The sequence below is a fragment of the Ambystoma mexicanum genome, chromosome 1p, assembly GCF_040938575.1.
Source record: "Ambystoma mexicanum isolate Mex_15411 chromosome 1p, UKY_AmexF1_1, whole genome shotgun sequence".
Lineage (NCBI taxonomy): Eukaryota > Metazoa > Chordata > Amphibia > Caudata > Ambystomatidae > Ambystoma > Ambystoma mexicanum.
Window position 1 is genome coordinate 777,142,519 of NC_090921.1, and position 27,341 is coordinate 777,169,859.

General features: G+C 49.1%; 1 protein-coding gene across 4 annotated transcripts in view; it reads right to left on the reverse strand.

Annotated features, from left to right (window-relative positions):
- GATAD2B (GATA zinc finger domain containing 2B) overlaps nt 1-27,341 on the reverse strand; it is an 851,520-nt gene that overhangs the window by 559,092 nt on the left and 265,087 nt on the right. For all 4 annotated transcript variants that reach the window (XM_069651324.1, XM_069651310.1, XM_069651301.1 and 1 more), the window contains exon 2: nt 15,473-15,790. In XM_069651324.1, the coding sequence (XP_069507425.1) occupies nt 15,473-15,789 (317 nt within the window). In that variant the 5' untranslated portion in view covers nt 15,790. The remainder of the gene's footprint in view (nt 1-15,472; nt 15,791-27,341) is intronic.

Genomic DNA, 27,341 nt, shown 5'->3' on the forward strand with positions numbered 1-27,341 from the left:
AGAGGGTGTTCAATTTAATACTGTCTTTAACATAGTCACCGCTCAATTCCATGACTAGCTGAGTATCGTCAGCATAGTTAGTGAAAAATACTTGAAGTTGTTCTAGTAATTCACACAGGAGGCGTATGTATATATTAAAGAGTAAAGGGGACAAGCTGGCTCCCTGAGGAACTCTGCACGAGATGTTATGTTCGATTGAGAATTTATCTCCCCAATGAACTCGTTAAATTCTATTCTCCAGGAAGGAGGTGAGCCATCTTATTGCCTCTTTAGAACAGTTTGCAGTTTTGGCTAGTGCTTTTTGTAAAAGCTGGTGGTCTAACAGATCAAACGCCACACTAAGGTTTAAGAGTACTAGTAGTCCTGTTTTGCCCTTATCCATAATTTCCAGCATTTTTGTTTGCAGATCTAACATTGCTGTTTCTGTGCTGTGCACTGCTCTAAAACCGGATTGTTGTGGATGTAGCAGTTCATTTTTATCTACATTTTCCTGTAGTTGGGCTGTGGCAATTTTGTCCATGACCTTAAGGGTGAAATTGCAGTTGGTAATAGGCCTCAAATTGTTGGAGTCACGTAGATCTAAGTTGGGTTTCTTTACCAGTGGAGTGATGGTGACTTTTTTTAATATTGACTGGCACAGTTTTGTCTCGGAAGGATGAATTCACAATTTTAGTAAATAAAGGGGCAAATATGTCAGGGTGTTCAAGAATAATTTTAGGTGGAAGCTTGTTTTCCGCGCAGGAAGAAGGTTTCATAGATGCCAGTGTTTTCTTCATGATATCAATAGAGATTGGTTGAAATTGGAATTTCTCAATCCCCGTGTCCATAGAAGATTCGAATGGAATGCCCTCTCAAAGGCTGCAAAGGCTGGTGTTGCAGCTAATGAATGGCGACCCCCAAAGATTTAGCTGCAGCCTTTTTAGCTTGTAGCTTTTCAAGGCTGTGGTCCGCCTTCGGCCCCAAAAAGGTCATAACCATCAAAGGTAACCATCAAAGGGCCTATCCAGGAGCCTTGACTGGAGATCTGGGGGCAAGACCAGACTTATGCAGCCAAGCAACTCTCCAGATTGCTGTGCTAGAGCACATACATCGACGGACGCAGTATGACGCATCTAGGCCCAACTAAAGGGACTAAGAAATGGCCTCTTCAGCATCATTAAAAAGGTTATTAAACCCAATTTCTCCTTCAGAAATGTTTTCTGCGGCTTGGGACATTACATTCCACAATTTATAGGAATATTTTGCAGAGCACAAGATGCATGAATGCTTTTAATGCCATGCTTCCAGCAGAGAACACCGTTTTGTGGTACCAAACCATATTTCTCATCATCCCTATCCGGGGGATGGCCTGATAAGCTGCAGCCTTTGAATTGGAGGTAGCCGCTTGTACCACCAAACTCTCGGGTGTTGGGTGCCTCGAAAGAAAGTCATGGTCCACAGAAGCCCTGTACATTTTCACCAACTCCTTCACAGCCAGAGGGGTGTATGGTTTTTGCCAGGTTTCCAAAATGTTTGTAGTGCTTTATGGAAGGCGAGCACACGTTCATTAGGAGGGCCTCCAAGATGTCTGAGATCATCCTGGGTAATAACCTTTGCTGGATGCCCCCAACCCAAATATTCAATCACCCTGTTCATGACCATTCTGTAGGCCACATTTGGGTGAGAATGGGTTGGGTTGTCAAATTCAACCTCAAGGCAGGTATCCAAACCGCTGGCTTCCTTCAAACAAGTAGCCAAATCTTCTAGATGAGACTAATCTAGAAATCAATTCTTTATGAACATTAGGAGTTGCAAAACATTAATGTCCAAAAGGGTATGGTGTAGCCTTCCGCCTCCTCCAAGATGGACCCAAAGGATTTGAAAGAAATCAGTCTTAGATTGGGGCTTGAATGTCAGAGCGGACTCAGGTCAAAATCGAAGGACCCCTCAACTGCTTAAAGCTAAAAGCGTCTGTCATCCTCCTTCAATGTTATCTCAGTGGTCGACGCTACTTAAGAGGATATCGATGAGGTCTTCAGACTCAGGATTTTGGGCGAGCGGGTAAAGCCTTACTCTATTGCCTGCCTGTCTTGGAAGAAGCAGTGGAATCAATAGCCTTTTTCAGCTCTTCGAGGGATCAGGAGATGGCTGCCTTCGAGATTACTTCCATCATTTGTCTTGGCGGCTGAATGGGAACATTTCCCTGAGCAGTCTTTGGCTAAAACGTACCTGATGTTTGTCGAGCAAGGAATCTGAAGACGAGCGATGGTGTTGTTTCGTGATGGGCATCGCTCCTGTATCTCGATTCCTTTAAATGTATGGGAGCGTTTTTGGAATTTCTACCTTGGTGTGGAAGATTAACCAGGTTACTCACTGTAGTGACCACCTTACTCCTAGTCCATAGTACCCTTTCCTCCATACTTCTGGGACATCTCTCTGTCCTGTGGGACGGGACCGGAGCACTTTGTAAAAAGCATCCAAAAAAAAATGTTTTCAAAAATGTGTCCTTCCTCTCTTTCTGCGCGGGGCCCGGCACGCGGCCGTAACCCCGCCCACCTTGGCTCCGCCCCGCGCATCGCCCATCAGTCCTTTTCTATCGCCAGGTCAGAGACCTATTAGCAATAACAGAGGAACCTAATTTGAGGGGACGGCGGGCAGGCATATGGAGGAAAGGGGACTATGGACTGGGAGTAAGGTGGTCACTACAGTGAGTAACCTGGTTATACTCCTACGTCCCGTCCCCTTTCCTCCATACTTATGGGAGATTCCCAAGCACTCCTAACAGGACTAAGGGTGGATGGAAATACCCTTTATTGAAAAAGGTTCTTCAGCACAGCCTGACCAAACCGAGCATCCGCTCTCGAGCTCATATCAAGACAATAATGCTTACAAAAAGCGGATGGGGAGGGCCAAGTAGCTGCCCTAACGATGGACTCCCAGGGGACATATTTCTGAAAAGCAACCGCGGCTGCCTTGCCCCTCACCAGGTGTGCATGAATACCTCTAGGAGGTTTCAGCCTTTGGACGGTGAAAGACTCCGTAATGCAGGCGGCCATCCACCAAGAAAAAGTCGCCTTAGACGCCTGCTTACCCTGAGGGTTACCGAAAGTCACAAAAAGTTGAGAAGAACTCCTAATCTCGGAAGTCCTGTCACGGTAGAACTTAAGAGCCCTTCTGACATCAAGACAGTGCAGAACCCTTTCTGCCTCCGAGGCAGGGTTCGGAAAAAAGACCGGCAGGGAGATCGACTGATTCAGATGGAATTCAGTTACCACCTTTGGCAAAAAGGCTGGGTTTGTCCGTAGGATTACCTTGTACTTGTGAAAGACCAACAAGGGATGCTCCACTGACAAGGCCTGGAGCTCACTCACCCGCCTTGCTGACATAACGGCGACCAGAAAGGACACTTTCCAGGATAGGTACTTGAGGTCCACCGTGGCCATTGGTTCAAAAGGCTTATGGCACAGCGCCGTCAGGACTACATTTCGGTCCCACGGTGGGTGCGGACTGCGAACTGGAGGGTAGAGGCGTGTCAAGCCTGCAAAATGCCTCAACCACTGGGTTACTCAGAGCGCAGGAACATTGGTCTGTAGACAGATAAGCAGAGACCGCTGAAAGGTAAGTTCTGCATGACAGAACGTGAACACCCGATTCTGCTAAGGAAGACACGAAGGACAGCACAGTGTCAATCGTAGCCACCCTTGGGTCCAACTGCTTTTCCAAACACCAATGACAGAACCTGAGCCATTTACTCCTGTATTGGTATCTGGTCTAGGGTTTCCTGGCTGCCTGGATAATAGGCATGTTATCTGTAGACAAGTTAAGATGCTCTAAAGACCTGAACTCAGGCACCATGCCGCCAAGCTGAGCGATTGTGAGGAGGGGTGCCACATCTGCTGTTCCCTTGATGAAGATCGGGGGTCACTGGTAACCTGATCGGCGGATACACCGACAGGTGTTGAAGTTCTGAGAACCAAAACCTGGCCGGCCACCAGGGGGCTATGAGTAGAAGGGAGCAGTTCACCGAATTCTTCAGCTTCCAAATTGCTCGGTGGACTAGAGGCAGAGGCGGGAAGGCATAAGCTCTCATGTTGTGCCATGGAATCTCGAGAGCATCCCCCAGAGAGGAGGCACCCAGCCCCCCTCTGGAGGCATACCGAGGAAGCTTCTTGTTCACCGCCGTAGCGAAGAGATCCACCTCCGGTGTGCCCCAACGCAAGAAGATACATGAGAGGACCTCCGCCTTCAACTCCTACTCGTAGCGGACCACTGTCCGCCGACTGAGGGCATCCGCTGTGACATTTAGATGCCCTGGGATGTGCACTGCAAGCAGCTAGACCCCATGAAGCACGGCCCACTCCCAAATCTGGATGGACAGGTCCACGAGGGGGCACGACTTTGTTCCCCCTTGCTTGTTGATGTAATACATCGACACCACATTGTCCGTGCGTATGCGGACCACCTTGTTGGCAATGATCGGCCTGAATGCCTGAGCGCTAGGAAGATCGCCAGAAGCTCCAGATGGTTTATGTGAAGGAGCTTGTCCTGAGGCGACCAGAGGTCCGAAACCTGTAGAAGATCTAACGTCGCACCCCACCCCAGGAGGGAGGAGGAGTCCGTCGTGATCGTCACCATCGGAGCAGGGTCCTGAAACCTCGCGCCCACCGACAGGTTGCTGAGAGATGACCACCATTCCAGGTCCACTCTCATGGAAGCCGGAATTATTATCAGCTTGGAATCCGAGTCCATAGCCTGACACCAAGAACTCCGAAGAGCCATCTGGGTCCGTCTCATCTTGAGACGAGCAAGAGGAAGAGCCAGCACACACGAGGCCATGAGGCCCAGAAGCTTCTGGAACCACCAGGCCGACATGCTCTCCGACTGTGCAAACATCTGAGACGTGGCCAACAGATCCGCCATTCTGTCCCCGGTCAGGTACACTCTGCAGTCGATCGTGTTCCAGCAAAAACCCAGGAAAATCAGGTCCTGCGGGACCGTCATGGAAGATTTCCGCCAGTTCACCGACAGCCCAAGATGGAACAGGAGCTGAAGGAGAGACTGGAGATTGCCCGCTGCTGCCAGCGGACAAGGGCTGCGTAAGAGCCACTCGTCCAAATATGGATACACATGGATACCCTGGAGACGAAGATAGGCCGCAATCACCGATATCATCTTCGTGAAGACACGCAGCGCCAAGCTGATGCCAAAAGGAAGCACTCGAAACTGGAAGTGCTCCTCTCCCAGAGAGAAGCCGAGATATCTCCTGTGTGGGTTCCAAATCAGGATATGCACGTATGCATCCTGAAGATCCACGACGCTGAGCCAAATCGCCCATCTGCAAGGAGGACCGTATCTGGCTGGGCGTGATCATCTTGAATTTCTCTTGGGGTAGGAAAAGATTGAACTGGGAAAGGTCTAGGAGGGTGCGCAGGCCAGCCTGGTTGGGTTTGGGCACCGTAAACAGCCGGGAGTAGAAGCCCTCCCCTAGCTCCCCAAGGGGAACGGGTTCCACAGCTATGAGGTCCAGAAGTTTCTGAACTTTCGGCTTTGAGGGAGGGCGAGCCCGACTGCTGAAAAGGAAGGTTGAGGGGTGAGGTAGGGGTAAGCGGAAGCCTGCTCGAGCGACTGACAAGACACATCTGTCTTCTGTGATGGTCTGCCACGCCTCCCAATGAGACGCAATGCGTCCTCCCACCGGGGTCTCGTGCGAGCGAGGAAAACCCTCATTTAGTAGGTTTATCGGTGGCGGTGCCACCTGAACCTGAGGAGGAGACTGATGAGCGGGAGAAAAACCGCGTCCGTTGTTGCCTACCGCGGTTGTTCCCCACAGGGGTACCCACTCTGCAAGATTTGCGGTCGAGGAAGCCCCTAAAGCCAGAGGAAGGTCGACTTTGCGACAACGGTCTCTGGGTTTTGAAAGGAGCCTTAACCAGGACAGACAAGGACTTAGCTGTCTGAGTGCTATCCTTCATCTTGGTGAGCTCAACATCTGTTGTAGAATGAAAGAGCTCCTTCCCATCGAATGGAAGGTCCAACACCTTGTCCTGCACTTCTTTTGAGAATTTAGTTGCATGCAGCCACGCCTGCCGTGAGGTATCAACCCCCAGCATAAGGCCCCAAACCGAGGTGTCTACGTGACGAGCCGCAGCCTCCAGGAGATCCTGGGCCAAGACCCTGGCGTTGGATAGGACTCCTTTAAAGTCTTCCAGCTTCTCGACCGGGATAAACTCCTCAAACTCCGACAGACCTTTCCACATCCGCATGTTAGCTGCCGCTAATATCAATTCAGCGTTGGCCTGCATGAGCTGCAAGGCCGAGTTGGCAAAGATTTTCCTCCCGAGGGAGTCAAGGAGCTTGTCCTCCTTTCCCAGAACCTGAGTAGCCGTTGTGGAAGAGGATACTGCAGGCCTGGACTGCAAAGTGGCCGCAGCCACTACTGTGGAGGAGGGGGGCGGACAAGACGACAGGGACACCTCTTCCGAAGAATGCAGCCTGTATCTCGCGTCAATTTTCTTATTGACAAAAAGTCTAGAGTGTGGCTTTTACCAGACTCTGCGGACCTCGGCCAGAACGTCCTTCTGCAAGAACAGGCCGGTACGCTCCAAGGGAGACAGGGTGAACGCCCCAGAAAGCACGCCCTCCTGCGGAGCGGGTGCCTCGGGCACTGGAACATCTAAGAAGTTCATCATGTCCAGTACCCGGTCATGAAAAGCTCTGATAGAGGGGGGAAGGTCCTCGCTGTCCTGATCACCTTGTGCATCATCCGACATTTCAGGATCCTGCTGAACCGTGCCAGGCGCTGCCTTGTCCACAGGGGACAATGGGGGCAAAGGTGAAAGAGTCTGGGAAGGCACAGTAGGCAAGGGAGGCGCCGGCAGAACCACCGGAGGAACAAGTGGAGCCGGAGGCATGGGAGGACATCTCCCTAAAAAGCCCTTTGAAATACTCCCTCATGGGGTCGGTGCGCATAAGCGTTTGAAATTTACCAAAAAAAGCATCCTCCCGAGACGGTTTCAGAACCTGAGGAGGCATCTCATGAGGTGGACAAATCCAGGGACGTAACGGGGAAGGATGCCACACTGACCCCTCCACCGACGTATCCACATAAATCAACGGTGCCGACCCTGCAGGCAACGAAACATTGTGCGGAAGAGGCATCCGAGCGTTCCAGTCACAAAATGGCCGATAAGGATGCGCACAAGGGACTCTATGTTCACCCAAGGGACCAAGCCCTACGTGTGAGGCCGATGGCGTAGTTGTAGGGGTAGCACCCAAAATGGCCACTGCGGACGTGGCGGGAACGGGGCGCCATTTTGTCCTCATCTGAGGGGAACTGCCGCACGTGAGGAAGTGAGGCAGGGGTCCCAGTCGATGGATCAGGGGTCTTAACTTTAGCCTTAACATAAGGGACCTCGGCAGAGACGGTACTGAGAGGCCTGGAATGTTTTTGTGATATACCAACCGCCAAATTAGCCTTCGAAGGAAGGACCTCGGCACTGCCGGTGAAAGAAGAACTTTGCTTCTTTGCCCCCTCAACAAGTCTGGTATCACTGCAAGAGCAGGAATGGTGAGAAACAACTTTCACCGACAAGGCCTTGTCAGGCCTCTCAGAACTGTTGGTAACTTTAGCCTCTGGACGAGGGACATCGGACCCAAGCCCGGTAACAGCCTCATCTGCGCGGGCCTCTAACATCCGTTTGGTAACAGCAAGCCCACCCAAGGCCTCGGGGCGCACCCCGGTCTTATTTTTGAGGGAAGCCAACAGAGAGGCCTCAGAGCGAGCTCCAGTACCCCACGACTCAGTAGAACTGGGTCTACAAACAGCCCCCACAGGAGGGCCTCGGAGCGTGCTGCGGTATCCACAGGCCCCTTACGGAGACCCTCAGAGAAAACTCCGGTACAATTATTAGGCCCAACGGGCACCTCAGGGCGAACCCCGGTGACGGAGCGATCAATGCTCCTACTGGCCCAGGAGGAACCTGGAAAGGTATCCCCCGGCCGGGGTGCTCTGAAAAGTAAAGAATTTACCGGGCGTTCCTTCTCGACGATGAACGCCTGAAAATGTGAAGGAGGAGTTTGTCGGAACACCTCCTCCCACCACTCCAACTGGCATTCAAGTGCCCGGACCGAAAGGGAGTCGCAGTAAAAACAGGAGTCCCAACGGTGATCCGGACCCAAGCACTCTAAACAAAGAGGATGGGGATCCGCCCTTGCGAAACGACGGTGACACGATAAACAATCTGGAAAGTCTAGTTTGAACGACATAGACAGACTAGTACACGATCGCTAGCGAGAGCCAGAGAGGGAAAAAAAGGGAAGAAAATCTTCCGAGGATGCAAATGCGTCCAGTCCCGAACGAGCGGAGAAAAGGACTGATGGGTGATGCGTGGGGCGGAGCCAAGGTGGGCGGGGTTACGGCCGCGTGCCGGGCCCCACGCAGAAAGAGAGGAAGGACATTTTTAAAAAAATAAATACATTTTGGATGCTTTTTATAAAGTGCTCTGGACCCGTCCGACAGGACGGAGAGATGTCCCATAAGTATGGAGGAAAGGGGACAGGACGTAGGAGTAGGAGGATTTGAAACTGACAGACCTAGGGGAGCTTTGACCCTCTCGCCTTCAAAACCTTACTGGTCATCAACTGGCATTCACCTACTTCTTCGCCAAGCACCAGAGACCAATCGACACATCACAAAAAGAATTACGTTAGTCGAAGAGAATCGCTGAGGCGAGTCAAACCGTTCCGAGAGAGCGCTGAACATGCGACAAACGGAACAGAGGCAATGGGCGGGTTGCATGCTGTTTATACTTTTAGACTTCGCGTCCGAACGCGGCAATAGTAACCATCAATGCCACACAGCGACCCCTGCTGTCGAAAACGTTTTCCAAGACAAAGCAGGATACGTATATATCCAAGATGAAGAATCTGTGGGAGGACACAATCCATTAGAAAAGGATGTTTCCAGTTCATCCAACTTCTTTTTACGACACCCTGGTTGAACTTACATATAGAATCCCGAGGAGGTCAGATATATCCCTTTTGTGTGCAGGGCTGTCCCTTCCTCTGGCCCACAGCCCCCCGCCCCCACCCTGATGGGACCAGAGTAAGGTCACCTCCACTGGGTGGCAGCAGCATATTCTTAGTGGAAGAGGATGTCTTCCCATCCTTTGATTTTGAATGGACCATGATGGTCGAAACTTGTCCAATGTGAATTCTGGGCCCAAGGGTCACCTGGGGGGTAGGGGGGTGTGGGGGGGGACCTGAATGATTTTTTATTAGGCTTGAACTGATACTAAACCCCTCACGGGGGAAGGGGCAGATGAGGAGGAATGCAGTGATCACTACAATCTCTGGGAGGCGAGTACTGCCCTCAGGCTCCCTATGGTTTCTTCACTCTTCTCACTGGATAGAGGGGCCCACCACCCACCTTTCCTCTCATCTCGCCACCACTCTGTGTGGTAGTGGGGGGTTGCCCCTGCATCTCGGCGAGACCTCTTCCTCCGCCTCAGTATTTGCAGAGGGTGTGGGGGGGGGGCAAGTAGGGTTTGGGGGTTCCTCTCTCGCCCCTCACACCTGGACTTGCTAGGGCTGCTGTTGCATTACAGAATTCATATAGGGTTCCCTCGATTGCACAAAACTTTTACTGTGCATCCCAGAACATTGATTTTTCCCATTCGATTTTTAACATTTTATTGAAAATAAATGTGGGGTTGAGGGGGACTCCCCCCACAGCCCCTTACCCACCATAATATCCCAAACCCCAATCTATAATTTTGATCAAATGTTAAAGGAGATTTGTACCGCGCACTATCACCACCGGAGTGGTCCCCTGGTGCTCTGGCTGCTCTGAAAAAGGGAGAGTGGGGGTGAGTTAGAGGGAAAGAGCTGGAAAAGTGCAAGAAAGCAGTGATTTGCTGTTGGCAGCCTCAGCCTGGTGGGTCCGTTGGCTGGGCTTGGGGTGTTTTACGGTCAGTAGTCGTTGTGTGCTGTTGTGCAAGTCTATGTGCGGTTTGTTTTCTTGTTGCAGTGTAGTGAAATTTGTGCTATTTGCTGCGTTTAAGGCTTGTGGCTGTGTTAAGTTAGAGTTTGAGCGGTGTATGCAGAGGGCTGACGTTGTTAGTGGATTGGTTAGTTGGCATCATTCACTATTCCATGCAAGTGTGGCACACGCCAACATTCACAGTCCTGTCTAGATGCGACGCAAGCTGAGGTTAAGACTTTAAGCTGAGTGTGGCACATGCTAACCTTCACAATTCTATCTAGATGTTACGCAAGCTAACATTCAAAAACCTATCCAGATGCGACGCAAGCTAAGATTGAGAAATTCCATCTAAGTGTGGCACTTGTTAACATCGGCTAGTGTGTTAGTGCGTTGTACCATGCTACATTTGTAGTACATCCAAGAATGGATTTAGGAAGATGGTCACAAATCTGTAAGTATGCATGTTGTAATTCTATGGCAGTCTACGCTATGGAGAGATAAGGTAGAGTGGCAAGGGCTTTCTGGAGTAGAGTAATTGCTCTACACCCCACCCATGCCACACTCAGTTTTGTTGTCTATTGGTTGCTGGCTTCCCCTGCGGACACCTGCTGACACTTCTTGGATCCGCCTCTGTTGGTGCCGCGCTCTGCCTTGGGGCCCCAGCCGCAGGGGCTGCCGGGCAGACGGCTGCCCTAGGAGGAACCTTTAAGGCCAGGGGTCCAGCCAATCACAGGCGGGGTGGCTGGGAGGCGGGACTAGGCAGCACGCACGGGCCTGGGGGCTGCAAGAAGGAGGCCCAAGATTTAACAGAGGCCAGGGGCTCCAGGGGACTCGCATGCTGACCGGGGGACGCCGGATCGAAATGCGATACAAAATTAGTATGCGATTCTCTGTAATGGGCTTCAATGTTTTGGGGGCAATACCTACATTTTTTCAACATCTGTCCTTGGAGCTTAAAAAAACAGGACTGTTAATCTCCTTATCGAGAAAGATTTTCAGATATGCACTGGAGGTATCAGTTCCTACTGTTAAGATCGACTGATCCAAACGCAGGCAGTTTCAAAACTTAGTTCCAAAGATGACCGTCACGGTTGTATCCAGATTCTTTTATTCCTCTGAGTCGGTAGAGACTTGAAAGCATATACCTTGTTAATGTTTGTACTTGAATGGAAAGAGAAAATAATATTGGGAAAGGGACTTCAGCGATTATAGATTATGTGATGGAGACTATGTATGGTGAAGGATCATCTATGGCTCTTCTATCTGAATCTTAATAGCAACTAAATGTGTGTGCAATTTAAATTTTATTTAATTGGAGAGGCAGGTGGTCTGAGGAAATTAGGATTTGATCAGTTAAATTCATTTTAGCTTTTATAATATTTAAGATTTTAAGTGTAGACTATACTGGTGGTAAATTGGTGCTCAATTGTCTGTTTTAATACAGATGGACTGTACCTTGTAATTTTATTAAATGCATTGTATTAATGAATTGTTGTTTTATTTCTTCTTTTGTGTGATATTAAACTTTGCAAAAGGTTTGTTTTCAACCATATCACAAAAATAAAAAGGAAAAGAAAATACTGAAATTTCCCACCAAGTCAAGAAAGTCTGCTTTGCGATTGTTGCCCTTGGCTACGTAAGATCCTTTTTCCAAATGGCGGCTAAAATGTCTGCTACTCCTGCCATTCACTTCGGTGTATACCCAATATTGCTTCAGGGAGGGAGCACCGCCCCTGGTTGCTTCCCCAGGCACACAGAGCATTGCCATTTTAGGAGAACAGCTTAGTCTATTCAGTGACTGCCTCCTGGACGTGGCTCGGCTGGATACCAGCTCACCTTGACGAAGGCTTCGCCAAGGGCCCTCAGGATCCCACAGTGCTTTTTAGGGAATCTCACAGATCCAAGGGGGCTCAGTCAACTTGTTAAGGGCAAGACATTAGAACTCTTGAGTTCACATCTCCATTGAGATGTGTCCTGGCGAAGCCCCCAGAAAAAGGGTTTTCGGAAGTAGTCTTGGTCTTTCCGAGCTTCTCGTGCTTTTTGGACACTTACCCAGTCTAGCTGCTCAGAGGGCTCCAAAGTCTTTCAATGTTGAAAAGGATTGCCTCAATGTAAAGGGAGTATGCTTTGACATCGAGAAAAACAAAGTTGTGGAGGTAATCGATGGCGAGTGGGACAAGAGTGATAGTGTTGCCAAAGGTGGTGCAGACAGAGTTGGAGTGCCAGCCATCGAAGTTAGCGCCGAAGGCAAGCAGGACGCGTGCGTTCTCTTGGAAGAGTTGCCCCTCGATATTGAACGGTGTTTACGATATGAGAAAACCCTAACTGGGACCACCTCTGGAAAGGGACGGAAGACTATTCCCTTCCCTTCCTGAGCACTGACTCTATGCTGCTACCACTCTGTGGTAAAAGGCTGAGAGATGGTATGACATTTTCTGACAAATGCGACACCTGGACAATGTGACTATCAAAGGGATGAGCAATACACAATGAACTATCTTTTAGATTTCATTCATGTACAGTAGCCATAAACTAACACCAAACACAAGAAAGGTTGAGCCTAAAAGTGTTAATAAAACAGTCACAAATAAATATTCTTACTCGGTAGCTCACAGTAAAAGTCTTCAAGCAAAACGTATCACAAAAAACATTTTAATATTATAAAGGCTTCAAAGCAACTGCGTTCCCAAGTATTATTTTGCCGAGAACATTCTCCCTAGAATAAACGATGCATTAAAATCTCATCCCAGGTAAGAGATATTCAGTGTTTATGAATGAATTAAGAGCCCATGATGGAGATATGAACGATCCAGAGAGTAATCACTCAATTGCACAGATCCAATGCTACGCTGTAAAGATCAACATAACGCATTCACCTTGCTAGTCATCACAAAATACTGCTTTAGTATAATCACTTAGAATTCACACTCTGAGGCTTTCTCGCTTAGATTCTGGGCCAAATAGCTAGGAAACAAAATATGTTGTTTCTGACCTTTAGGGCTTCACAGGTCAGATGATCCACATTTGCACCCAACTGTACATCAAGGAGTCAATTGTTGGATTTAGCATTGTCATGTTCCTCAAAGGGAGCTCGCTCAAACGGATTACTAACCTAAATAAAACAAGCCAGGTCTTGTAACATCTCATGGGAGACAGATACCAGATGTCAGGGGTTGGTTTCTTGATTCAAGCAAGCGTTAGACGAAGCAGAGTTTAGCACATGTGTATCCTTGCATAAAGTCCACAAGGATGCATGAAGGAATGCACACTAACTGCTTTTGCTACTTAAGATCACAAAGTCAACATGAAAGAATCAAATAGTAGGTAAGGGGACTGTTCCCACGGTCTAGCCCTTGTGAAGGAATCAGTCCAGGGCACAAGGATTGAGTTTGCTTATAATTTGGAATTCCTTTCGGTGCTAATCACATATTTATGCAAAGGTTATATCATGGAGTAACCTGTGGTTTAAAAAGGGGAATGATGTAATGTTCCTGGTCTAGTGACCACTGGATTTGTTGCAACGTTGATCAGGTTGGCAGTGTATAAAATTCATCACCTCTGCTCTGAATATATCTGGTGAATGTCCAGGAGATTTAGGATATGTACTCAGATTATTGAAGAAAGAGTCCCTCAGGCAGGCGCTGAAGCACCCTCACCTATATCTTAGAATATATCTAGCGCTGCAGAGCCTAGTATCGGTAGGTCTTTCGGAATGTCAGTCAACTCCTGTTACTTAGACCATGGATCTAAATGAGCTGAAATGGAACAGTTGTGGTTACCGGAGGCTGGGCACACCTTTTGTGCGAGATGGAATCTGCCCCAACACACCAGACTCCTGCAACGATGAGGTGGTGCTGGACATAAACATCCCAGATAGTTCTGTAACTGGAATTAAGGAAATCTTAATATTCACCCAGATCCTCAGGGCAAGCCTGGGTTGTGACCAGCCAGGGATTTAGCCTTAAGAAGTCAACCTTGGCGTCAAAATTGTGATACTCAGGCAGCACCACAGGTCAAGAACCAGTATGTGGCCCAGAAAGTACCGTAGTATCAATGCTGTTATAATGCCATGAAGGCACCTCTGTTTGCGGACACAAATGCTCCAATAGCCCCTCATGGTTTTATGATCTGTTGGAAACCGGTTACCAGTACAGGACTTGCAGAGATACTACGGTGGCGATAGTGCGCGGTACAAATATCCTTTAGCATTTAACATTAACATGAAGGTCTTGAATGTCACTCAACGAGGTCACCAAACTATTTCCTCCAACCCCGATAGCGGACTATGGAGTGACCGATAAGAAAGGGAGTTGCATAAGGAATGAAGCGACGAGTGTGGTCATACCAAAAGACACTGGAGGTCGAGTCTGAAAGTGTCAGACAATCGGCTCACAGAGCGTAAAATATTTGCTTTAATGCTTCTGGAGCATTACACCCACAAAAACAAAAGTTGGAGAAAAAGAAAATCAATACAATTTGCAGTGCAAAGAGTGCTGAGAGTGTTCCGGTCTCTTGAAGCTCAGAAAAATAACTAAGAGTTGGTGATGGAGGTGTTCGGCTGCGTAGTACGTGCAAGGTACCACTTGTGTACAGGCGCGTTATAAATGCCATATCATATCAAGGTCACATCCTCTGCATGCACCTTGGCAATGTTTTATGTAGTGCTGAGCAATGAGTGCCCCGTCCAGTCCCCTTCCTGGGCTGGACATTTCAAATGTATGGAGCAAAAAGAGACTAGATGGAGTACATGGAGCCATGTCAGATTTAGTCCTTAAAAAAAGGTTTACCCTATTTCCATACCAGCCTCTAGACCATACCAGCATCTAGAACTTAATGAAAACTGATCTTCTTTTAAAGGAGAAAACATTTACAATCACTAAGTATTCAATACACCACTTGCAAGCACCCCAATCCCAAAGGCTGTGATGTGCAAATACACATTTTACTTTGAAATACAATCATTCTCTTGTCCGCAACCACAGAGAATAATTTCCAACACCAGCCTCACTTCGAACACGAGAGTGGGATCACTTGTACACAGTACAATAAATCACCTCTTGGAATGGTTCACCTAACCACAGGTGCAGATTGTGTAATTCCAGGTTCGATATGTGACACTACAAAACGGTAAAATGTTATTTGTCTACAGAGAACCTGCACTTACTTTAATGGTGTGGGGCCAGCTGCACAATCAAGTTATTACAAAGGATCATAAATGGCTCTCTGGAATCCAAAACTCCCTTAACTTCCTAGAGGATTTAATAACCAGTCTAATCTGTACTCACTGCGCTCCGTGTTATATTTGTATCATTCTATAAAGGACCACACTTCCAAAACACTGCTGTAACGTAAAAGGGAAAAAAACGAATTTAAGGCCCAGATTATTTAAAGGAGGATTATCTAGCCACTCAAAATGCCCTCTGAGAGTGGTCCATGTCAGAACATGTTATCCTGCTAACAGAAAAGCCGGGTCTGCATCAAGAAAATGCTGCTGGTAGGCAGATCCTGTACCTCCTCCGTGCACTCATATCCACAGGCTCATCATTGATGTTCTCCTTTCCCACAGGCCTGCCTGCAGTCCTGCAGTCTGTGTGAGGCCTGAGACTGCCATTCAATTTCTCCTCATGCACTTTGACGGGGAGTTCATGAGGCACCTCAATAGTGGCCATGTCCTTCCGTTTGAGCAATGCTAGCATTTTCAGGCGCTCCATGGCCTCATGTCCCTCCATCTTTAATCGTTTGGCCAAGACATCATCTCGCTCATCAGCCTGATCCAAGCTCCTCTTCAGGAGATTAAGTCGCAATGCATCTTCAGTCATTCGGTCCATCCTGTGAAGATACATGGGCATGGTGTTAGACAAAAACCTTATGATTAACATCTAAAGCATTAAAACAGTAAATTAGAGGGTTTTCAAACTGGGATATTAAAAGGTGAAAACTCAAATGGGGAAATTCAGAGTGTGCATTCAACTACAGGGTAACTGTTGGTGAGCATGCACACGTTAATTGAGGATCAACTTTCACAAACAGGGTAACAGAAGGTGGGCTTTCCTAAACAGGGAAATTGAGGGGGAGCATTTACTAATAGGGTAAAGGAGGGTGAGTATTCTCCTGCACTACAACAGTATTGGCATAACAGGTAATAAAAAGTAAGCAAGATTGTAATGGAGTGTGTATTCAGGAACAGGTTATGGTCAACGAACATAGCTTTTTTTATTCCAAACGATATATATATTTTTGCAAGAAACATGAAAAGTTACAGAATTTGGTTAGAAAACGCCTCCTTTAAAAAAAAAAAAAAAAAAAAAAGTCCCCAACAATGTTGACTGGCCAACCATCAAGGTTCTTGTTCCTTTTTTTCAAAAGAATAAATATGTGTGCAATGCTGAAGAATCTACAGATCACAATTCCAAGTCTAGCATATTGAGCTAGGGGGGCTCCCTTCATAATCCTCCCAGACAAAGTTTCACTACCAAGGAAGCAAGCTTCATCAAGCACCTGGGGCTCAAATTTACCTCTACAAATAATTAACTGGAAACAAACTTCACAGAATATGCTTTCCCCAGAAGCAGGGCGCATCAGTCGCTGAACTTTGAGTTAAATACAACCTGCCATTGGATCACTAGCCATTTCAGATTTTAGAGTTTTGTGTCAGCAGCTTGAGATAATATGGGCATTTCCAGAGGGCATGGGCACGATGAAAAGGATTTCACATAGGATTCTTTTTAGAGGCATGTCTTCCACAAAGATTGAAATGAAATTGGCCAACACATCTGCATTTACGCTATGTTCGTATAGCCTACATTCTTTCCTTCCACATTTACCCAACCTACCTATGACCCACATACAAGGGTAGAACTTAGATTACAGCAACAAATCAAGATGGAATGCCACAAGAGTAATTTAAGCCACAGCTTTGAGTGATTCAACCAATGAAAAGGCTGTGACAATGGAAATGAAACCCAAATCAGGGATGTCGAGACCTCTTCACAGCCCTCTGCGTGAAGAATGCCAAATCCGTTCATTTAGATAGTACAGATAAACAAGGTTGGAACTACGATTGTGTGATTGGCATCATGCAATTGTCATAGGCATTTTTCCTTAAATGTCCCTATATCATAATTTGACAAATGGATCCAACAAGGAATTACATGTTTTGACATTAGGCCTTTATTATGTAGCAGCACCAATGTACTTCACTGACAGCCCTCAAGCACACCTTATTTAGTGGGAAGACACAGGAACGAAAAGTAGCATTAGGTTAGAATTACAAAGACAACATTAAGACACGCAACTATCTGCATTAGAAGCACCACCCCATTTGGACAAAAAAATACCCCGCCCTCCTGAGCTCCGCCCAGTGCATCGCCCTTCAGTCCTTTTGTATCGCCAGATCCGAGACCAATTAAGCAATAATAGAGGATACTTATTCAAGGGGACGGCGGGCGGTCGTATGCAGGAAAGGGGACTATGGACTAGGAGTAAGGTAGCCACTACGGTGAGTTACACTCCTACATCCCGTCCCTTTTCCTCCATACTGTGGGAGATTCCCAAGCAAACACCACAGCTAGTTCGGGTAGATGGGGGGGGGGGTGGCGGGGGGGGGGGAAGTACTTTACTGGAACAAGTTCTTAAGAATAGACTGGCCAAACTGGGCATCAGCCCTGGAGCTCAGGTCCAAGCAATAATGCTTACAAAAAGCTAATGGGGAAGCCCAAGTAGCCGCCTTTGCGATGGTGTCCCAAGTAACATACTTTTGGAAGGCAACAGTAGCCGCTTTTCCACGTACAAGATGAACATGAATGCCTTTCGGAGGTTGAAGGCCTTGGATGGTATAGGCTTCTGAAATGCAGGAGGCAATCCATCGGGAGATAGTTGCCTTGGAAGCCAGTTTCCCTTTCGGGTCCCCAAATGTGACCGAGTTGTGAGGAGGCCCAGAGTCCACTCGTTCTGGCGAGATAAAAGTTTAAGGCTCGCCTGACTATCGGTAACAGCCATAGGTTCAAATGGTTTATGGCATAACGCGGTGAGCACCACATTCAAATCCCACTTGGGGTGAGGCGTACATACCAGCGGGAAAAGATGCAGAAGACCCGTAAAATACCTCTTAATGATCGGATTAGTCAAAGAAAAGGAACAGCTGTCGGTGGACAGGTAGGCCGTAATGGCATTTAAGTAGGCGCTAAAGATCTGAATTCAGGCACCAAACCGCCAAGCTGAATGATTGTGGGGAGGGGTGCCACATCTGGTGATCACACTGGTGAAGCAGGTTGGGAATCAACGGCAATCTGATCGGAGGAAGAATTGACAGATGCTGAAGTTCCAAAAACCAGAATCTGGCTGACCACCAAGGAGCTATGTGGAGGAGAGTGCAATTCGATGCATTCCTGAACTTGCAGAGTGACCGATGAATCGGAGGCAGAGGAAAGGCATAAGCCTTCATGTTGTGCCATGGAATCTCGAGAGCATCTCCCAGGGAGGACACCCAGAGACCGTCTCTGGATGCATACAGAGGAGGTTTCTTGTTTATAAAAGTCGCAAAGAGGTCCACTTCTGGAGTGCTACACTGGTGATAAATGTTGGAGAGAACATCTGTGTACAATTCCCACTCGTACCTGGCTGCCAACCGGCAGCTGAGTGAGTCTACAGTTACATTGATGTGACCCGGAATGTGTACAGCCAGGATTCAAATGTGCTGGATGGCCCATTCCCAAATCTGTATGGCTAGGTCTACAAGGAGGAGTGACTCCGTGCCACCCTGCTCGTTGATGTAAAACATCACCACAGAATTGTCTGTGCAAATACAGACTACCTTGTTCGTGATGGATGGTTGAAAAGCATTGAGCGCTAGAAAAACAGCCAGGAGTTCCAGATAAATTATATGGAACTGCCCGTCCTATCGTGTCCAAAGGTCGAATACTTCGACGTGACACAGCGTGGTGCCCCACCCCAGAAGGGAGGTGTCCGTGGTAACTGTCACTTGTGGGCAGGGCTCCTGGAAGGACGGCCCCCACTGAAAGGTTGTCGGTCGAAGGCCACCATTGTAGATCCGCCGTCATGCAGAACGGAACTGGGATCATCTTGGAATCTGGGTCCGAAGCTTGAGACCAAGAGCCAGCTGAGTATGCCTCTTCTTCAGACGTGCAAGAGGAAGTGCTGGCGCGCAAGAAGCTATGAAGCCCAGAAGTCTCTGGAACCACAAAGCCGTCATGTGCGAAGACTGGAGTAAGAGTTGACACATGGCTGATAGGTTCGCAATTCTGTCCGTCGTTAGAACACCTTGGTACTGACCGTATTCCAACGGAAACCCAGGAAGATCAGGCCAAGAGACCGTCATGGAAGATTTCCGCCAGTTCACTGACAGCCCAAGGTGGAACAGGAGCTGGAGGAGAGATTGGAGATTGATCAATGCTGTTTGTGGGCAAGGACTGCGTGGGAGACAATAGTCCAAATATGGGTATACATGAACGCCCTGCAGCCTGAGGAAAGCTGCAATGACCGACATGTTTGTAAAGACACGCTGAGCCGAGACCAAATGGGAGCATGCAGAACTGGAAATGTTCCTCTACCAGGGAGGAATCGGAGATATTTCCAATGCGGCCTCCACATCAGGATGTGCATGTATGCGCCCTGAAGGTCCACCACACGGAGCCAGTCGCTCTTCCGAAGAGAGGACATTATTTGGCAAGGCGTGATCATCTTGTATTTGAACTGGGAAAGATAAAGGCTAGTGTGCAGGCCAGCCTGGTTGGGTTTAGGTACAGTGAACAGACGGGAGTAAAAGCCCTCCCCATGCTCTGCGAGGGGAACAGGCTCCACCGCTCTGAGGTCTAGAAGTCTCTTTACCTCGGCTCGGAGGGAGGGTGACCGGATCTGCTGGAAGGGAGTGTAGAAGGGTGGGGTGTAGAATGGGGGCTGCAAACGAAATCCCGCCCGAGTGATGGAGAAAACCCACCGGTCTTCGGTGATGGTCTGCCACGCCTCCAAATGAGACGAGATTCGTCCTTCCACCGTAGTCTTGTGCGACCAACCAGATATATCATTTGGATGACTTGCCGGCAGGGAGACTACCTGTCCCTGGAGAGGAGGCTGATGGGCGAGAGAAAAACCGACCACCTTGCCGTTGCTGTTTTCGACAGGGCCCGCCAACCAGAGCTTCAGTACGGCACGCACGGCGATCCTGAAACCCCCTGAATCCAGGTAAGGACAGAGTCTGGGACCCTGACCTCGGTGTACAAAGGGCCATAGCTAGAGCTTTCGCCAGGACCGATTAAGATTTGGCGGTTTGGGTACTCGCTTTAGTCTTTGCTTCATACTTCTACAGACGTGGAACTCACAATTCCTTGCCATCAAAAGGAAGGTTCAGTACTTTGTCTTGCACTTCCTTTGAAAACTTTGTCGCATGGAGCAACGCCTTGCGGAAGGTGTCAACCCCACACAAAAGGCCTGGAGCCGAGGTGTCTACATTGTGTGCCGCAGCTTCCAGTAGATCCTGTGCCAACACCCTGGCATCTGACAAATCGGCTTTAAAATGGTCTAGCCTATGCGCAGGAATACACTCCTCGAAATCAGCTAGCTCTTTCCACAGCCTCAGATTGGCTGCCGCCAGGATGAGCTCAGTGTTAGCTTGATGAAGTTGGAGCGCCTAATTGGCAAAGACTTTCTTGCCCAAAGCGTCCAGGAGCTTATCCTCTTTGGATAGGATTTGGGCCGCTGCCATTTAAGATGCAGAGGCCAGTTTGGACTGGAGGGTGGCCGCTGCAACCACCGTTGAGGAAGGGACCAGACAACCCGATAAGGCCATCTCCTCAGAGGCGTGAAGCTTTTATCTAGCGTCAATCCTCTTGTTGAGGTGCAGCCCGGTATGGGGTTTATCGCAGATCTTATGGGCCTCAGCCAAAATGTCCTTCTGGAGGAATAGGCCAGTGCGCTCCTGAGGTAACAGGGTAAAGGCTCCAGAAAGCACCCCCTCCAGAGAAGTGGGGGCCTCAGGTACTGGAATCTCAAGGAGGGCCATCATATCAAGGACCCGGTCATAGAATACTCACTGAGCGGGGCTGCTCATCGCCATCCTGATCCGCTTGAGGCTTATCCAACGAGGCGGGAACAGACTACTGGTCCGCCACGCATAGGTTTTAAAGTGTTGTCCCGATCTGCCGGGTTCTTCTCTATGGGAGACAGTGGGGGCAGAGGAGGGAGTGGAGGGATAGGTGGAGGAGGTACAGAAGGAAGTGGTGGAGGAATTGGCACCACCGGGACCTGCGTTGGAACAGCCGGGGCAGAAGATGGGACGGCAGGTTCAGGGCACATTTCCCTGAAAAGACATTTGAAATACGCCTACATAGCATTAGAGTGCATGAGCATCTGAAACTTCCCAAAAATAACTCCTGCTCGGCCAAAGGTTTTGGTGCTGGTACAGGCAGAGGCCGCTCATGAGGGGTATACCCCCATGAACGCAAGAAGGATGGTTGCCAGGAGCACCCACCATCAGCCGGATCCACATAGATCAGTGGAACAGGAGGAGGGGGGGGGGCGAGACAATGAGGCAGCGGTGTCAGAGCATGCCAGTCGAAGGGCGGAACAGATTTTTGTTGTCCACATAGCGTGGAAAAGGCTGCTCAGCTCTAAAAGAAATGCTCCCAGCACCAGACGACGTGAACGTTGGTGTAAGAGGGAATCCAAAATGGTTACCGTGGACCAATGGCGGTTGGGCTGCCATTTTGTTGACACCTGAGGAGGACTGCGTCACATGTGGAGATGAGGCAATTGTCTCCTCAGGGGACTTAAGTAACGCCTTAGCCTTGACACAAGGATCCTCAGCAGAGCCAGTAATGGGAGGTCTCGGATGTTTACTGTACATCTTATAAACTGCCCCAAAATGACCCTCTGGTGGAGAAATCTCGGCAGAGCCGGTACTGGAGGGATTATGGTCCGTGACCACCCTCTATGCCCCCTCGACAGAACCGGTACCACCACAACCCTGAGCGTGGGACAGTTGAGAGACATACCTCACCGACAAGACCTTCAAAGAGGATCTCTCAGTTCTGTCGGTGCTGACTTTAGCCCCAAGAAGAGGAACCTCTGGTTTTAACCCAGGACGTACAGTTCCCGCCAGAGGGGCCTCAAGCCGTGACTCTGTGTGGAAAGCTCTGGAAACTGAGACCTCAGGGCGTACCCCGGTATCAGCGTGGAAAGCTCCAGAAATGGAGACCTCAGGGCAAACCGTGGTATCCAGTGCCACAGAAGAACTTGTCTGAACCTTAACAACCAAATGGTGAACCTTGGAACGATGTCCGGTTCTGGCAGGTCCACTGCAGGAACGCTCGGAGAACACTCTGGTGCGCCCATTAGGCCCTTGAAGCACCTCAGTGAACCCCTGCTAACAGCTACACAAGGCCCTCCAGAACCTGAAAGACCCCGGGAAGGAGTCCCTTGGCCGGGGCACCCTAAAAAGTACTTACTGGGCATTGTTTCTTTTCGTCTATGAAAAGCTGGAAAGGAGGAACATGCTGAAACACTTTCCACCCAAGACGACGGAGTGCCCGGACAGAGAGGGAGTCGCAGTAGAAGCATGAGTCCCAGTGATGCTCCGGGCCTAGACACTCCAAGCAGAGTGAGTGGGGATCCGACCTCGCAAAGCAATGTTTGCTTAAAGAACAAGACTCGAATTCCAGATGCTCCGGCATAGACGGAGGACTAGATGATCGTGAAACCAGAGCAGGAAGGAAGGACAAAAGGAACAAAAATAAAAATTCCCCGATTATGCTACTGCGTCCAGCCCCGACCGTGCGGAGAAAAGGACTGAAGTTCGATGCGCAGGGCGGAGTTCAGGAGGGCGGGGTTACAGCCACGTGCAGTTCCCAGTGTAAAAATAAAAAGGAGATTCAAATTTTTGTTGATGCTTTTTACAAAAGTGCTCCGGTCCCGTCCCGAAGGACGGAATGTCCCACAAGTATGGAGGAAAGTGGACGGGAAATAGGAGTATAAGAGTTTAGACATGCAAGACCATATCAAATGACCACTTTGATGAATGTATTATATCTGATCTGCTTACAATTCATTAGAAGTTTTGAAAGCATGACCGTTTTCAGGAAACACATTAACAAAATTCAGATTCCCCTTATTAATAGAAACTTTCAAATGTAGTGAGGCACCTTCCCAAAACTGGTAGAGGAAATAATGCCTATACCTGTGATCAAAGCATAGGGGCAATCCATAAATCAATACAACATCTAAATACATTTCAACAAGGTCTGTTTTACAAACATACAATTTTCAAACAGCTACCTCGTGCAAATATGGAAGCCCACTATGACATTTAAAGGATGTTACAGCAGGTGCATTTACACATTGAAAAGAAAAGGCTGAAGTGTCTTTTAGAGGGACAGCCTGCCATCATAGATTCGAATAGATGGACTCGAAGCCAAAGGCCCTCCACAATTTGGAATACTTATAATAAAAAAAAAGAAAACTTGAAGGAGCGGATACTCGTGATCTGGAAAGCGGAATGTGAAACTTACTCGTCATACCAAGGAACATCCAAAGAATCTTTGTGCAAAAACCCGATGCTTGTAAAGAAAACAATATGGGCCGATTGGCATAAAACCAAAGAAAAAAAGAGCAGTGTCTAAAACTCACACGTTATCCAAAAATACTATTGGTCTGCCTAATGTGACCAAGAGCTAGATAATTAAAATTCCTGATACTCTGCATGGAATTTATTGCTGAGGTGAAGATTAAACATCTTAAATAACAGCACGTTAAAAGAGATATAACAATGAAATTGTAGACGAAGGTCGGTTGTGCGCTCAAAAGGAAGAATCATTAAAATATTTATTCTTATTCTGCCCACAATTAAAGGATCCAAAATCGATCCATCTCCTCCCTGAGCTTGGACAAACTGTGGGTCTGGATGCCGAGGAATGGTGGGAGAGAATCTATCAAGCAGATAATCAAAGAACTAATTATGCCACAGTGAACTTCTTGCAAATCACACTGAGAAACTAAAGGAGAAAACAGAAAAAGAATTAATCAGATTTGAATAATCTGACATAAAATTAAAGACAGAAATGCGATCCACCATGACGCGCTAATTTGTGTTCCAACTAAATTTGGACTGACAAGAGGGAGGAGTTGTGAAAGAACAACATTTTCAAAAGTTTAGACACTTTTTTTTAAATGATGTTAAATTTTATAAATAGCTAAAAGTTTTTAACAAACTAAATGCTAAAGAAATAAAATAAAAATATTCTAGCTCAGAAATTGAATCTTTGCTAATCCTAAATGAGGTCATTATGGCAAACCAGTCTGATGGGCTGAACTAGAAATCAAAAAAGTAAATATGCAAATCCCCTTCCGCTTCTCCTAGTTAATTCAATGCGGATTGAAAATTGTAGCAAATCCTATACTTGTGCATCAGCATTACTAACCCTGCTTCCTGGTCATTGCTAGTAATACTGCTTGAAGACAATAATGCTCATTATCTGCCTGCTTAATATTGTTGCAGATTTCTTGACGTCTGGTCAATATTAAAATTCTACTTGATAATCTGGTTCCCAATTCCAACTCATCAATATTCTTGCCAAACCAGTTTGATGTCATTGCTGTGAGAGAGCAAGCGATGTGCCTCACCTGGAACAACTGCATGAACTGTGGCTTACTAGTTCCATTTAGAAATGAATCTTGGATTCCAAAATGACAGCCAGACGGTGAGGACATGTTAGAGGCAAGTTCCGTCCCCGTCCGTGCACATGTATGACGCAATCTAACAGAAGCGGTTTCCCCTGCAGTCAGCTCCACGGGAGACACCTGCACTAGTGAGGGACAAAGCGCAGCTGAAAAAAAACGTACCAAAGAGAGGTGCTGGAGGCAATCAAGGTGGGCGAGAGGAGGAGCAGCAAAGCAGCAGCCCCGGGGGACAGAAAACAGCTAAACCATACCCCGCAGACTTGAAGCCAAGGGCACAGCACAAATAGCGAAATACAGTATGACAGTACCAAGCCCAAGACGCAGAAGAAATCAGAACGCAAGGCAACAAAGCCCTGCAGTCCCCAGACACCCTGGTGCACATCATCCCCCAAAGTCGCCACACCACCAACCGCAGGACCGGACGAGCGCCCACCAGTTGAGTGCCCTCTGCAAAGCTGAATACCCACCAGGTGGTGGTCTTCAACGGCACCAGGCCCCTCCCCCTGAGCCAGAAGCGCTTTTATCCCTGCGGCCCCCTCATACCTCAGCAGAGTAAGGATGACGTGGCAACACCCCGTGCAGCACATGGAACCCCTGGGGTATTAGCAGAGAACCCCAGAGGGACACTACAGGGGGCTGGGCCGGAGCTCAAAGAACATTTGCTTCTCAAGAACCCTACTGCAGTCTCTGCATGGGTCCTACATGAGGCAGCAGTATTGCATTTACGAGGAAGTGTAATAAACAGCGCCTGCATCCTGTGGCCACTAAAGAACGCCAATACAAACCCTCCTACGCCTCCCGGAGGAGTGGCCAACCAACAATTCACCCAAACAAAACCCTGGGCAACCTGCTGACCACCGCACTCCCCCCCAACACTGCAAGCTTCCACGGGCGGCCACTACAAGCTGCTAGGCCGCCCAACAGTACAGGGGAAACAGAGCCTCTGCTCCACAGCAGCGGCACTCTCAGGAGACGGGGCTACCCCCAGGTAATCCAAGCTCTCCCAACCTCAGGGGACCCTCAAGCCCCCCGGCACTCAAATATTTGTGGACCTCCTAGGAACGGAGAGGCCCAGATACATTCCAATCGACAGGATCCATAAGACCGGCCCCAAACGACAAGACCCGGACGCGCGAGCAAGGGACGTGGTGGTCGCTCTGGCAAGGTATCCACAAAAAGAGGCGATTATGGGATTCCAAGATGGCCGTGCGCTAGTGAACACCACATCCACTGCGCTCCCAACCCGCAAGGCCTCATCAAGCAGGCCCCCCGGCGAGAGAGAACTCATTGAAACAGCGGGCAGCCCGGTCGGCTTTCAGCGCCCCGGCGCCCGAGCCCACGAGTGCCGGCCTCCTGCCCAACAGTGCACCACACCTGCAGCAGAAAGTCTGGACCAGCGACCAACTACTACGGTCAGCCACAAGGCCCCAGGGAAGAGCACCCCACGACTCCCGGCCTCCTACATCCTGGCAGCAGAGTACCTGCCCCATCGTGGACCCGAATGACAGCGTCACCGGCCCACATGACAAGGACCCCTATACAACAGACCAGCCCATCGGCTGGACAAGCATGGCAGGACTCTGCCTGACCTGCTAGTGGGATTCTGAGCCTGCACACTACCTCTTGCAGACGCCTGCGCACCCTCTGACACTGCAAGAGTGGAGTATCCCTCCCTCTGCTGCGCGGACACTAAGGAGCGGAGAGCTCCCAACGCCCCCTGCTCACCCCTCGGCTCAACAGGGAAGACGGAGCACCTGCACCTCCCACTCTTACCCACAGCCATACGAGGCCCTCCTGGTCCATCACCAGTTACCCTAGGGGCCGATTCAAGCTCGAGCCGGGTACCACGGCTGGCCCCTCTCCTCCAATGCACCTGATCAATCACAGGGCCTCCAGAGAGGGGAAGGAAGTTTTCGGCGCACCAGGACCACCATTTGCCCTCCGGTGCCCTCACCACACAACACCTCCCAGAACCGGCCGGAGCGAAAGCGCTTCGGGCAACCCGAAGCAGACAGGGCCTCAGAGCTCCAGAGTGGCGGAAACCGCCGAACCCACCAGAGTACTACTAAGACTCCAATACCGTTGCGAGAGCCTCCAATCTAAAAGAGAACTCCACGGCCAAGTAAGTGTGGATCTCTCCCCTCTCTCCCTCCCCCTCAGACCCTGATCCTCATTTCGGGCTACCTGTTTAAACCGACCGCAGATCACAGGAGTGGACCTCCCGTCTCCAGGGAGTAGGCCCACAGCAAACACTGTGTGGGGGATGGCACAGCGACCCGCACCACAAGCCCCACAAGCGGCGAAGCAGGGGTGGGGGGGTGCGGTGGCCCGCGGCGATCAGTGGACATCCAAGTAGCAGAAAATCATCCAGGAACAGGGGGAAACCCGTAATCCAGACCGGAACCGGCCCACAGAGCCCACAATTTAGAGGGGGGTCCACAATGAGCAGAGTCCATGCAGCACCAGCGCATCATGGAGGTCAGAGAGCAGTGAAAGTAGCAGGGCATCCAGTCTGCCCACAGACACCGGGGCCACCAACTAGGCCCAAGAAAAGGGACCCACGCACTCCAGCCCTAGGTACCAAGCAATACAGTACTGTAACGCTCACCTGATTCTCGCAGAGGCGCCGGTCTTGACTGGGCAACTACCGTATCTTCAAAGGTGATGTGTAGCACCCAGTTGGCTCTTTGGG